This window comes from Lucilia sericata, unplaced genomic scaffold (genome assembly GCF_015586225.1).
Source record: "Lucilia sericata isolate MDLA Ls3-8-SP2 unplaced genomic scaffold, ASM1558622v1 Contig000000F_arrow, whole genome shotgun sequence".
Classification (NCBI taxonomy): Eukaryota; Metazoa; Arthropoda; class Insecta; order Diptera; family Calliphoridae; genus Lucilia; species Lucilia sericata.
In genome coordinates this window covers 1,425,254-1,439,381 of record NW_023994042.1, presented here as the reverse complement: position 1 = coordinate 1,439,381, position 14,128 = coordinate 1,425,254, and the positions used below count along the sequence as shown (strand labels likewise).

General features: G+C 32.3%; 1 protein-coding gene across 2 annotated transcripts in view; it reads left to right on the top strand.

Moving 5' to 3' along the window:
• The window catches only part of LOC119609369 (protein spaetzle 5), a 45,858-nt gene that overhangs the window by 23,698 nt on the left and 8,032 nt on the right, over positions 1-14,128 (top strand). For both annotated transcript variants that reach the window (XM_037964235.1, XM_037964154.1), the window contains 2 exons: positions 2,148-2,261; positions 9,817-9,983. In XM_037964235.1, the coding sequence (XP_037820163.1) occupies positions 2,205-2,261; positions 9,817-9,983 (224 nt within the window). In that variant the 5' untranslated portion in view covers positions 2,148-2,204. The remainder of the gene's footprint in view (positions 1-2,147; positions 2,262-9,816; positions 9,984-14,128) is intronic.

The window sequence follows — 14,128 nt, the reverse complement described above, 5'->3', positions numbered from 1 at the left end:
GGACACTATGATTCAATATCCCAGCAATAATAAAACGAAGTACTTCCAAAAGAATAACATTTATCACCACTTTAAAAGTAGCACTAAGTGGATTTTTTAACCTTCTGAGGAAGTGATGTTTAAAGACTTCCGAAGATGCGAAAGTAATTATATTTTTTTAACGCTGAAGATATTTTTTTTATTTTTCCTGGGAGATAAAAAATTTTACTTTTGGGCTTCTGTTTTATTAAATGTATCTATTACCCTTATTAATGATAATATTATTTAAGTCAAATTAGTTGTATTCTATAATAATACAATTTCACTTCCGAATAACTTACAAAAAAGAGCACAAAAATTACTTCTTGAGAATGACTTCAGAAGTAGTGAATTTGGAATCCAATAAAAAGGACATTCCTCCTATAACAAGCCTGTGTTAAAATCATCACTTCTTCAGCTCTTTCTTCCATGGAGTAAATTATACTTCTTTTTCGCTTCTTTGGAAGTTCTTTTTTTGCTGGGATAGTGTGTCATAACGTCTATAGACATTGTGACACTGGACATTATGACATGTCACCCTATTAAGCTCCTCATAACCAATGCACAAAGAATCAATTTTTATAATTAAACCATGCACTTTGAAACGCCAGATCTGAACGGATGTGCGATCAGAAAGGTCCTCCATGTGTTCCTTATTTCTAAATAATTTTCCCAGAATCGAAAGTACTGTTGCACACTATAGGCAAAATTGTTAAAATCAAATTTATCGGATTATATTGCAAAGGTATCCATTTGAAAACCTATATATTAAATTTATTTTGGGTCCTAATTAAATTTTAGAGTCGAAAAACACGTCCAAAGCGTTATTGATCGTTATAATTGAAAATGTAAAAAATTACTTTAAAGTAACGATCTTATTTTCAACATGTATAGCGTAAAAGATATTCGACCATTATTAACAATTTTATTTCTTTTTGTCTATTTACATTATAAAATACGTTATGAATTATATTTTGTATACATATTTACATAACAAAAACATTAATGAATAAAAAAATCATAACAGCTTATTTTCTTTATTCCACCCACTTTTTTAAAGCTTATTTTATGGCCCCTACTATATGACAGTTATAATAATTTAAACATTTCATTTACGAAGCAGAATATAAATCTGGATTACTTTCGGATTAACAGTGATTAAACTATGAAAATCCTATAACTCGCAGAGTTAATTAAGACATAAAAAAAACTTTCCACCAATAAACGAGATAATAAAATAGTAAAAAGCAATTCGAATCGTTGTCTACAATTAAAGTGTAGTTACACAAAAATAAAAATAAAAAACAGAATAATTGTTATTGCAAATTAATTGACAATTTATATTTTAAATTCTTAGTGCAAACACCAGATGCTCTTCGAATTATTTTTATTCAGACTCAATTTGTACATCACTGCTAAGACGAGTAGCGGTTTCACCATTCAAGTGAGAGAGTGTTTCACCTAGTGTGATCCAAATTAGTATTTAAGATAAGACCTCATTTACACATGTTTATCTGCATTTCTGTATGCGGGTCCATGTTTATTTGTAGGAGTCAATGTGATTATGTATTCAAAATATAACTCTGTTTTTTTAATGTCCATTAACTTTCACTGATACGCGTTACATTTCTTGTATGGATGGATGGTTGGATGGTAGTGAAAGAGTAACTAACGATGGACGAGTGAATTGATTTTATCGTTTGCATTCATTTGACTTGAGTTTTGTTGTTCAAATGTTTTGTTTGTGTAATAACAACAATAAACAAACATCAAATCGAATCTAATTGTATCGCATATGAATCGTGTTTATTAATTTGAACGAAATTAACACCTTATTTTATGAATGCATTGAAAGTGTGTGAATTTGTTTGTTTATTTATTTAGTTAATTTTTATTTTAGTCGTTCTCTTTTTTGTCAATTTTATTACTTGAAAGCAATAAATTTTATTTATATTTATTTGTCTTATCTATGAATTTTCTATTCATTATGTGCCAAGTATCAAAGAGTTACGACTCGATTGGATGTAAAAATTGCGAATGCAAAGACATTTATTTTAAACCTTTTTTATGTGCGAATAAATCAGACACTTACTGAGTTACTTTTCATTGTATTTTTTTTCTTTTTTCAGGTGCTTTAGGCGCGTATCTAAAATACAAATGCAGATACAACGACACATGTGTAAACAATGAAGAGTATTATTCGTTATTTTTCTAGTTATAATGGAATTAATTTTATTTATGTGGTGAGTATGTTGTTTCTATTATAATTCTAAAATGATTTCAAAACTTAAAGGTAATTTAAACTTCGCTTAAAAATATGATTAAATGAGGCTGTTCATGCTGTGCATGGTTAGGTTAGGTTGATAGGAGGATGTATACTACATCAAATCCGAAGAAATTGCATTGTTGCATTAATTTTATATACCCTATTAAATGTGTATACTAAACTAAGGTGGTTTTATCTCATAGGGTAAAAAAAGTCTGATTTTTTTTGGGGGCACCCCCTAAAATGTTTCTTTGTCAAATGTTAGCCCTTAAATGCATGAGGTCAGCTGCAGGAATGGAGACCAAGCTACCCTTATGTAAAAAACGCTAAAAAACTCGAATTCGACATTATTTTTTCTGAAAAATGGACCATTTTCTCGAAAAATCGAAAAAACTACGATTTCTTATGTGTACCATATATGGTACGTCATGCATTTAGACTACATTTAAAATAAAATATAATTTTGTGAAATTATTCAAAGTTTTATTATATTTTAGTAAAAGCTTTTCAAAATCAGATTGGAAAGTTAACAAAAGGTATGCTATTTATAAAATCCACCACAAAAAAGGTGGTGCGTGTATAGTTTTTTAAATTTTGATCCGGCTTTGTCCATCCGTCTGACTATTGAAAGCTCGATAAGTCCTAAAAGGTAGGAAATAGAGTGATACAAATTTTCACAAATATTTCCTGTCAACTAGGCTTATTTGGTATTGAAAATAAGCAATATCCAACCAACAGAAAAAATATAGAAACAAAAGAACATTATGTCCGTCTATCCGACTTTTCAACTAAGTTATGAAAAACAAGAAGCTTGGAATGAAATTTTCCACAAATCGTCCTAACCGAATAAATTTATGAGCCAAATGTCCGTCCCAATGTCGTTCAAAATAATTTTAATGTTACATGACCAGAATGACGGGACTAAGAGGCGAAAAATACAAATATATTTGCTGCTTAACTTATGTGTTCAAAATAGGCTGATGGTATAAAATTTTGACTCGAAATGTCTACATGAGATTCAGCACTGTCAAATATAATACCAACTCTAATGATTTGTGATCAGTTTTTACTTTATGGAGCTTTTGAATCCTTATATTAGCAAAAGAGTGACAGGAGATAAGCTTTTTTTAGGTTTTATTAATTTTCTTAAAATTAGGCCAACAACAATGTCCATTTTCTTTAATTTTGATATATAGTTGATATACGTCTAATACAAAGAAAATATAATGTTCCAATGCATGACGTACCATGTATGGTACATAGAAAATTTTTAAAAATATCTATCCCAAGATATCAAATTTAGTAAAAATTTATTACAATTAGCTAAAATTAGCCCAACTATAAGAAATATCAATATTTTAATAATTTTTTGCTCTATTGAAATTTACATTTAAAATTTTGTACTAAACACACAAACGATAATTTTGACGCCTTACTGATGACTGATTCAAATCGAAAAAGGGCCATAATGGTACTTATATGAACCGCTATACTGTCTAAATTAATTTGAGATGTATTTTTCCACATTTAAGCTAAATTTGTTAGAATTACGCTTATTTAAAGCCATGTACCATATATGGTAAGCTATGCATTTAAGGGTTAGGATTGCCAAAGTTTTAGCACAATTTGAAGATGTTAACCCGTGTCACTGGGGTATCAAAGTTTTTAAAATCTTCGGCGACCCATATCTCTGGAACTGTTATAGCTATTTGCCTGTTATAGCTATTTCGTACATCAAATTAAAGGCAATAAATCCGCAATTAGTACTGAGACCGAAAAAAGAGCTAATGTCCCTAAAAACTTGAATAGGTACCCCTGAGAGCGAAAATGCGTTACTTGTATTATTATTGCTTATTATGGACAAATACTTTTACTTTGGAATCTCATTTCATTTAAGTGTGTTTGCTATGGTATACCGTTAATTTTAGACCCACTACAAGGTTTTTTATGTCTATATTTTCCATACTTTCATATTGCATCACTAGCGACCACAAGCAGCTGAAATCAAACTAGTTTAAAAATGTAGATACCCCAACAAGAGGCTGTTTGCGTGCACTGGGATGGAAAACTACTACCAGGTATCTGGTATGACATGAACTAAAAAAGAACTTCTGGGCGTTCCTGAAACTGACAGTAGCTCAGGAGAGGAACAAGCCCAGCAGTGTACGAATGTCTAAAGAAATGGAGTCTCGCTAGCTTGATCGTGGCTATGTGCTTCGACACAACATCAAATACTAGGAGACTCAATGGAGCGTACAAACTCCTGGAGCAGATGTTAGGTGGAAAGCTAGGCGACAACATGTTTTAGAAGTCTTGTTGAGAGGGGTTTTTGACTGCATGTTTGGAAGCACATAGGGACCTACACCAGTCATATTCAAGAGGTTTCAAAAAAAATGTTCGGCGATTAATAAATCCAAGTTCGATGTACGCGAAAATGTTTTGGAACTACTGCCTAGAGTAGAGAATATGAGAGATGAACTGCAAAGAAAACTAATAGAAAGCCATCCAAGTGACGACTACAAAGAACTGTTACAGTTGGCATTGATATATCTTGGCCATCTTGACGGAAAAGGTGTGCGCTTCAGGTCTCCAGTATACCATGCCCGGCGAATAGCAAAACCTATTTACTCTCTGGAAATACAACTCTTCCGTGACCAGTTTAAGCTGACTTCCCAAGAACAAGAGACCCTAGAAGCACTTTTTGTTTTCATTGTCGATACTACTGTAAAGCCAGGTTTAACGCCTACAAGACCTAGACCTCATTGAAAATCTATTGCAATACGAAATCGTTAATAAAACAAGTAGGAAAGTATAGAAGGGCTCAAATGGAGGTAGGGGTAAACATGGGCCTATCCTTATAAATTTTGTTAGAGGAACTTACGTCTACTTCAAAGTTATTTAATATAACCATTTACTATAGCTGTGAACTCAAAGTTATGCTTTAAATCGAGAAAAATTAAAAAATCTTGGGACACCGGTGCCCTGTATACGCGAAAGAGTTAAAGTATTCCAATGGGATCAGAATAATTTTTGAATCCGTACGTTTTTCAGTCCGTTTATGTAAACCTTGTAATCAAACAGGTCGTAATTTTCAAGATTATTTGATGAGATGCGACTTTGGAGCTCAATGGAGCTTCAAAAATTATAATTATGTTAAATATTATAGTATCTAATCGGCTACTTTGTTTTACATAAGCTTTAATGATACTGCTAATTATCATAATAATCTGGCTTCATTTGACCTTAGTCCCCATACAAAGTACCCTTCAGAAATTTGCCTTAAATAACTTTTATATGGCAAAATCAAAAATTTTGAAGAATTAGATGATTTTTTTTCGAGCATTTTTTTTTCTTCTGTGGTTGAATGGTATAATAATTACACATGATAAATAGGACAACATTAATTATTTTCATTCATGCGGGCAAAGTTATAGCGGTTTAAAATAACAAAATTTAAAAAATCGTTAAATTGTTATCGTTAATCGTTATTTTTGAATAAAAATATTGCCCATTCCAAAATATTTATAAGGACTATCAGCTCATGTTAAATTAGTTACATATCGCAAATTTCATATTTCAGAAAATACACTGATATTTAAAAAAATATTTTTAATTTTTGTTTTTGCAATTTATTTGAGAACTCAAAATTTTGCAAATAAAAAAAAAAATCCAAAAATTGTCCTAAAATTAGAGATGATTTAATATCTCAATCGGTTTGGAAGATATTGCCATTTAAAGTAGCTTTCTCGTATATTTTTATATCAAATAAAATATTTAAATATTTTTTTGGCAATTTTTATACCCTACATCACTTTAGTGGGGAGGGTATATGGGATTTGTGCTGATGTTTGTAACATACAAAAATATTTGTCCTAGACCCACCTTAAAGTATACCAATCGGAATTAGAATTGTTTTCTGAGTCGATTAAGCTATGTCGGTCCGTCCGTCCGTCTGGCTGGCTGGCTGTCCATGTAAACCTTGTGCGCAAGGTACAGGTCGCAATTTTCAAGATAATTGGATGAAATTTGGCACGCACGTTTTATTTGACCCAAGGATATTGAAAATGGTTAAATTCGGTCCATTATTTCACCTAGTCCCCATAGAACAGGTCCCCCGAAAAGGGCTTCTGAGCTCATAATTATGTTAAATATACAGATATATCGATAAAATACGGCACAACTAAGTTTTATAGATGTCTTTATGAACCTGCCAAATTTCATAAAGATCGGGCCCCTTCTGACCCTAGCTCCCATACAAAGTCCCCTTCAGAAAATTACTTGAATGTCCCAAATTAACTTATAAACACAAATATCGCGATGAAATTCAATACAATAAAATATTATGTAAATATAAATATATTCACAAAATTTTATCGGGCTTGGTCCATATTTGCCCCTAGCCCCCATATAAAGCCTCTTTCAGAAAATTAGTTTTTCATCCATAAATTGCTTAAATGTATCGGAACAAGGGAATATTGAAGATAAATGCTTTATTATGAAAAATAAATCACATTTACTATTCATAACTGGTGTAGGGTATCATATGGTCGGCCACGCCCGACTATACTTTTTTACTTGTTTTTTCGATGGATTTGAAAACATAATTTTAATTATGTATTTGTTATTATTATGTACACTGCGAATCACTTGCATAAGGAATTTAATTTTATTAATTTTGAACAAAAATATCTTGTAAATTAAATATTGGAGGATTACAAAATTATGGAATTTTAAAGGCCATATTCTTACTATAAATTATGTGGAAGAAGTGAGCGAAGGATTATTTATGCATCACTTGAATAAGGAATTGTTATATTTGAACGAAACTTGGCGGAATCTAGCAATTTAAATCGATGAATGTTATAATGTCATAACAATTGAATAGCAATATTTTATATTTCAAAAAATAGAACGTGAAAAAACCCTTACAAGTTCCGAAAAATTGAGCGGTAAAGAGATCCAATATATTCTACTGATATTGCGTTTCTGACAATCCTATTCCATCCTTTAAAGACAACAAGGAGCACAATTTAAAATTTAAACAGTTTGTTTGATAGATGGGTTCAAATAAGTTATAAAATTTTGGAAATGCGACTTTTAATATTCTCTTATACGATTTAGCAATAGTTTTTCTTCGTCATAAATACAAATTCGATAGTGCCGTAGTAAGATATGGGAATCCACACCAAAACTTCGCCTTCTTTGCTATACTTACGATGAAAAAATATTTCTTCTTCCTTATTAAGTCTTGAATATAAAAGTTATACTCATCGGATCCATCGATGTTTAGCTTTTAGAACCAGAAAAACAACTTTGAACAACTTATTTCTGCAAGTCATTGTCATGAGCTTTAAGTTTCTAATTCAAAAGTGGTTTCTTTTGAAGGTTTCGACGAAATATGAGTGGGTATTTATTTATTTGGTCTATAGATTAATATAAATCCTTACAGACTAAAGTTAAGTAAATATAAATTTTAGGAATTTAAATTCAAAATAATTTTTCTTTTTACAGTAGCATTACTTTCCGAAAAATCTATTAAATGAGAACATTTGTTAAAATTTTTACATATGCGGCGAAAGGAGTCGTTGTTAGCATACAAGGAGCTGTAGTACATTATTTTCAACGGTTGAAAGTTACGGGTTGATCGAGATGGAACATTAAATTAATTTTACCAAGCAAAAACTCCGATTCAATATCAACACGGATTAATCCAAGTAAAAATTAAATACCCAGCATTAATCTACGTCTTTTTAGTGTTGGTAACTTTATTAGATTGAGTCTGCTTTCATGTGACGGTAGCACGAGTGAATTCCAGCCAAGACCACGTAAACAAAAAATTAAGAATTGCTTTTGAATAGTTTCAATACTATTAGAATGGATATTATAGCAGGGATTACAATTAATTGATCCATATTCAAGAACAGGACGAACCAAAGATGTATATAGATGTTTGGTTATGTATGGGTCAGAAAGTTCTTTCGACCATCGTTTCATAAATCCAAGAACACCATTCGCTTCATTGACAGTTAATGCAATGTGATCACGGAAGTTAAGTCTATGATCTAGTAATATTCCAAGATCGTTAATATTGTGGACTTTTTCCAAAGACAATTCATTTATAAAATAGTTGGTGTCGTAATTTCTTACTCTAAAAAATGACATGTGTTTACATTTATCATAAGATTTATTTTACACCATTGCGAAAGTTTATCGATGTCGGATTGAAGTAAGTGTTGACTGCTAGAGTTTCGAATCGTTTTAAGAATTTTGAAATCGTCAGCGTACAATAATACTTTGGAATGAGAAATAACATTAGGGAGATCATTTATAAATAAAGTAAATAGTATTGGCCCTAAATTACTTCCCTATGGAACACCAGATGGGACCTCAATAACTTTGGAAGTGGCATCTCCGTTTGTAGTTTATTTACCAAACTCTCATTTATTAAGGTTGTGAGCTCAAGGATATTTGTTGTTGTATTTGTGCAGACAGTAATGAAGAAACTCGATGCGATAGATTGTCTGATAAAATGTTTTCGAGAAGTTTAGGAACAGCATTCAGCTTAGCAATTCCACGATAATTCGATACTTCAAGTTTGCTTCCACTTTTAAATAAAGGTAAAATAAATGATTTTTTCCATATGCTTGGTAAATAAACTAATTCAATAGATTTGTTGAAAATATCCGTAAGAGGCACACACAACGTTTCAGTACAATGTTTCAGGATGCAGCTAGGTATACCATCAGAGCCAGAGCAAGATTAATATTTTAATGATCTCAGGTTTGATAAAATTCTCCATCCTTTTATATTTTTACTATAGCTTTAAATCTTGTTAAAGTAACTGTATACAATTGACTGTTCACTTTTTAGTTATTCCAGCTATTTAGTCCACTGGATTTTAAAATTATTCTTTCTCCTTTTTCGGAAGTTTTAAGAGCTTTCTCGTGTCCCATTTTTTAACTTTAAAATACGACAATCTACTACATTAAAACATTTATTGATGAGAATTACCAGATTCCGCCAATTTTTTAAATATAATAATTCCTTATTCAAGTGATGCATGCAAAAACCCTTACTATACCCTACACCACCATAATAGGGAGGTTATGCCCGACTATAAATTTTTACTTGTTTTATTAAAGGCTAAGAGAAAAAACTAGCGTGGCAATATTATGGTAAAGGAGCGCACAACAAGCCCGATAAGGGCCTAGGTAATTTCCTCGGGTTTGATATGTATACAATGTACATACATATATAATCATCATAATTGTTTGTTATGACATTAAAATAGTCTTTCGAAGACCTCCCATATGATTCTTTTGACCCAGCTCAACAAATATAGATGTGAGGACAAAAAAATTTGAGAAGTGGCATCTTAGAATGAACTAAATTTTAATTTTTGGTGGAAACATCAGCAATTTCCATTTTGGAGCCACCCTAATATACATAGTATATGCTTTCAAAGTTTAACTGAATTATTGTAAACTAAATTCCTTCTTTAGTAATTTTATTTTCCTTTCTTTTTGTTCTAGATATTAGCTTATACAACAGTACTTATTAACTCAGTGACATCATCGCCACCATCCTGTGGACTTTATGGAGCACCGCCATGTCGTTTTTTACCGGCACCACCTGGTCAGACTCCTTCATGTGCTCGACCAGGTAAAACCTATTGTGAGCACATAGACAACTATCCAGCGTAAGTACATATAACAACTTTTTAAAAGGATTTAGATCATTTTGGTTTTAATCAAATAAAAGAAAAGATAAAAAATCTACATAATTTTATAGAATGTGAAATTGATATTTTTACAAAAGACATTCATATAAATATTTAAAATATCTTTGGAAATTAATCTGTATGAAGGTGTATCCAACATTAAAATGCCTTAAACATTTTAGTTGGAAATAACCAGTCATCACCAGAAAACAATAAATTTGACAATGTTATGTCAAAAACGATCTCCCACATAGAGAGGCACACAGCTTGCTTAAAAAAAACAAGTGTAAAATAAAGTCTAATAAAATGTCTCTCTCATCCATTAACGCTAATAACAGTTCCATGTCTATGAAAACAATTTTTAAGAAGACATTAATACAATATGATAAATGTTTTAAACAAAACAAGTTATTGACAACAACAAACAAATTATATCTGTTTAAGGCAAGAAATCAAAACTAAAATGTAGAAAACACGTTAGATGCTAATAAATTTGCATACATACCGCGTGTTTGGAATCTGTATTAAGTTGTCGTTCTTCATTTGGATAGACGCTGCCAGAAATTCCTTGACCCACTAAACTTGAATTGACAGCCTGAAGATGTTTCGAAAAAAAAACAAATTTGTTTTCAACATTTATTTCTGGGTTTTTTCTACTTCTAAATTTTTGGTAAAATATAATTTATTATTTTATTTAATTTTTTTCTCCCAAAAATAGTATTTTCTAATCATGATGAAGAGACTCTAATTTATACAACCAGTTTTTCAATTTACACGCAGCTTCAAACAAAAATGTACTCGAACAGATTTATTTTAGCAGGCGGTGGTTTTCGTTCGAAGAGACTAATTAATGGTTACCAAATATTTCGATGGCGTTTGTACAGCTGAAAATTGCAAATGATTCATTCCGCCTGTATCGCTTTGACTATTTTTAGCTTTTTTTCATCTTCTTTTATTTGTTTTTCTTATACATAGAAAACGAATTTTTTTATGATTTATATTGTGTTAGTTTTATAATACTGTTGAATGTGCGGAATTTTTGTTAGTGGTTAACATTGTCTGCCATATAAAGGGCTTTAGTTTGAGATCTTCTCTTTTATCACAAAAAATACGTCATAATTTAAACAAATATTTACACCTTCCATATAAAGGTAATAGTCAATTTGACATATCATTTATGTCTCTTTAAAATATTAAGTAGAGATAAAAGCCAAAGATGTGTTAAAGTAGTGGGTGCGAACACATCTTTTGAGTATAAAAACAAAATGCAAACTTTCCGTTTTTCCTTTTCAGAAATTATTTAACAAAAATCCACATATTTTACACTACTATAATAGGGAGGTATAAAATTTCATTTCAATAACAATAATTACGGCGAATTCATTAAAAAAAATTTGTTTGAAATTTTTATATTTTATAAAAACTAAACAAAAAACTTCAAATTTGTGAAGAAAATGTATTCTGCATGGAATAATATTTGTTTTAAATGAAAACATAATTTTTTGTGAAAGTACGTAGAAGTCAGCAGCCGCCGGCCGGGCGGATTTTGTTATATAAAGTTTTCCGGAACTGAATTATTATATCCTACACCACTTTAGTGGGGAGGGTATATTGGGTTTGTGCTGATGTTTGTAACATACAAAAATATACCCACCTTAAAGTATACCAATCGGCATAGGCTGATGTCAGAGTGGGCGCTACAAGCAATGCGAAGCTTTGCGTTACAAACCTTTCCTTGTGTTTTCCTATGTGTCATGGCAGAGTGAAAGCGAAGCTTGATGCGAGAAAACACAAGCAAAAGTTTGTAGCGCAAAGCTTCGCATCGCTTGTAGCGCCCACTCTGACACCAGCCTTAGAATGGTTTCTGATTCGATGAAGCTATGTCCGTCCGTCTGGCTGGCTGTCTATGTAAACCTTTTGCGCAAGGTACAGGTCGGAATTTTCAAAATAATTGAATGAAATTTGTCACACACGCTTTTTTTCGTCCAAGGACGAAGACTATTGAAAATGGTTAAAATCGGTCCATTATTTCACCTAGCCCCCATAAAACAGAACCCCTGAAAAGGGCTTCTGAGCTCATATTTATGTTAAATATACCTGTATATCGATAAAAAACGGCACAACTAAAATATACAAGTCTTGATGGCATTGCCTAATTTCATAAAGATCGGGCCTCATTTGACCCTAGATCCCATACAAAGCCCCCTTCAGAAAATTACCTGAATATCCAAAATTAACTTCTAAACACAAATATCGCGATGAAATTCAGCACAAATAAATATTATATAAATATAAATACATTCACAAACTTTATCGGGCTTGGTCCATATTTGCCCCTAGCCCCCCAGAAAATTAGTTTTTCATCCATAAATTGCTCAAATGTATCGGAATAAGGTAATATTGAAGATAAATTCTTTATTATGAAAAATAAATCACATTTAATATTCTTACCTGGTGTAGGGTATCATATGGTCGGTCACGCCCGACTATACTTTCTTACTTGTTAATGACGTAATATACATTAGATGCCGAAGTTCTTTAGGTCAATACGTCAGGTATTGGCCTTATTTCACGGAGGTACTTTCTCAACCACTGGGTGAGCTGACTAGACGACTCATCACCGCCCCTTTGTGTTTCTTACAAGCAGGTGACAATTTTCGTACATGATTCTGCCGGTCCATGTACAAGCACTTTGCTCATGTACGTTTTGTATACAAAATGTCGAAGTGTTTTACGTGAACACCTGCCAGCCTTATTTCACGGTGATCTTTTTCATCCACAGGGTGAGCTTCTTTGACGATTCACCACCGTCCCTTTGTGTATCTTACACGCAGGTGCCAATTTTTGAATATAGTTCTGCCGGTCCATATACAAGCACTTTGCTTAAGTACTCGAGCTATCTAATCTCTGCCAATTGCTGTCCCGTTACTTAACATTCGAGGTGCAAAGACATCACTTCCATCTACAACCATGCAGATGGAATGGCCTCTGTTAAGTCGGCAACAGCACCTAGAGACGTATTTAGTAGACCGAAACACAAATCCATTAAATAAGCCGAGGACTTGGTTCTTACTCAAAGTGAACACATTGACAAAGATCGAAAATTAATTGGTATTACTAGTATAAGATACTTTCATCCATCACCATTCAGCCCAGCACACTTCTCATTTCTTCGACACACCCATAGAGAACAACATTAATCTAGGTACATTAGCGGATCCGTATAATACTACATTCATATACACTTAACACCAACTCATATCCAACGCTTAGTCCCACAGTCACTCCTCCGTGGGGTATCTGTTGACTTCAGCAACAGCACCGAACATATCCAGAATTATAGATTTCATCGTGCATCAGTCTTTTAACCTACATTCTCTTTCCACGAATTTGGGTTTAAACCACAGCCAGCACGTGCAACCCGAAGGAACCTCTCCAATAACCGGGAGAAGAAAAAGTCCGAAACTTTGCCCGCGGGGTAGCGGTTCCCATGGTACCAGATTGCGTGGATCTCTTGCTCGAACCTACTTAAAATCTTTCAAAACAAAGGCCTCCTCGGTTAAGGTTATGATCGACATTTGATCATAACCAGTTTATAGTACCGGCAGACTAGAGATACTGGGAGTACCTCCTTTCCCCGATATTGCAATCACATTAAGATGAGATCTTTCATCAAATGTAAATATAAAACATTTAATAGATTTCAAAATTTTGTCATTATGTTCTAGAAGGCAACTGCCGCCGGCCGTTGTAAATACTTCATATGGGTTTCGTTATATAAAGTGTTTCGGAACAGATTTCGTACCAGGCGAACTTAAAAAATATTAGCTGATTGAAACACCACCCTTGATCCGATAAAAATATTATTTGCTCCCAAAAACTAATTGTGAGGAACGAACCCTTACAGAACATAATCTGTATGATGTAGGGTAAAATATGGTAGGGCATGGTCTTACTTGTTTTAAAATTTTATCCAAATTATTTATAAATAAATATTATTTGTTGTATTATCTCTGCACAATGGTACCGATTAAAAAAGTCGTTTCTTGGAATGGTATTTAGATATTTTTTGGAAGATATATATCACGGCAAATACAAGAGATATTTGAACAATTCAAATAAAG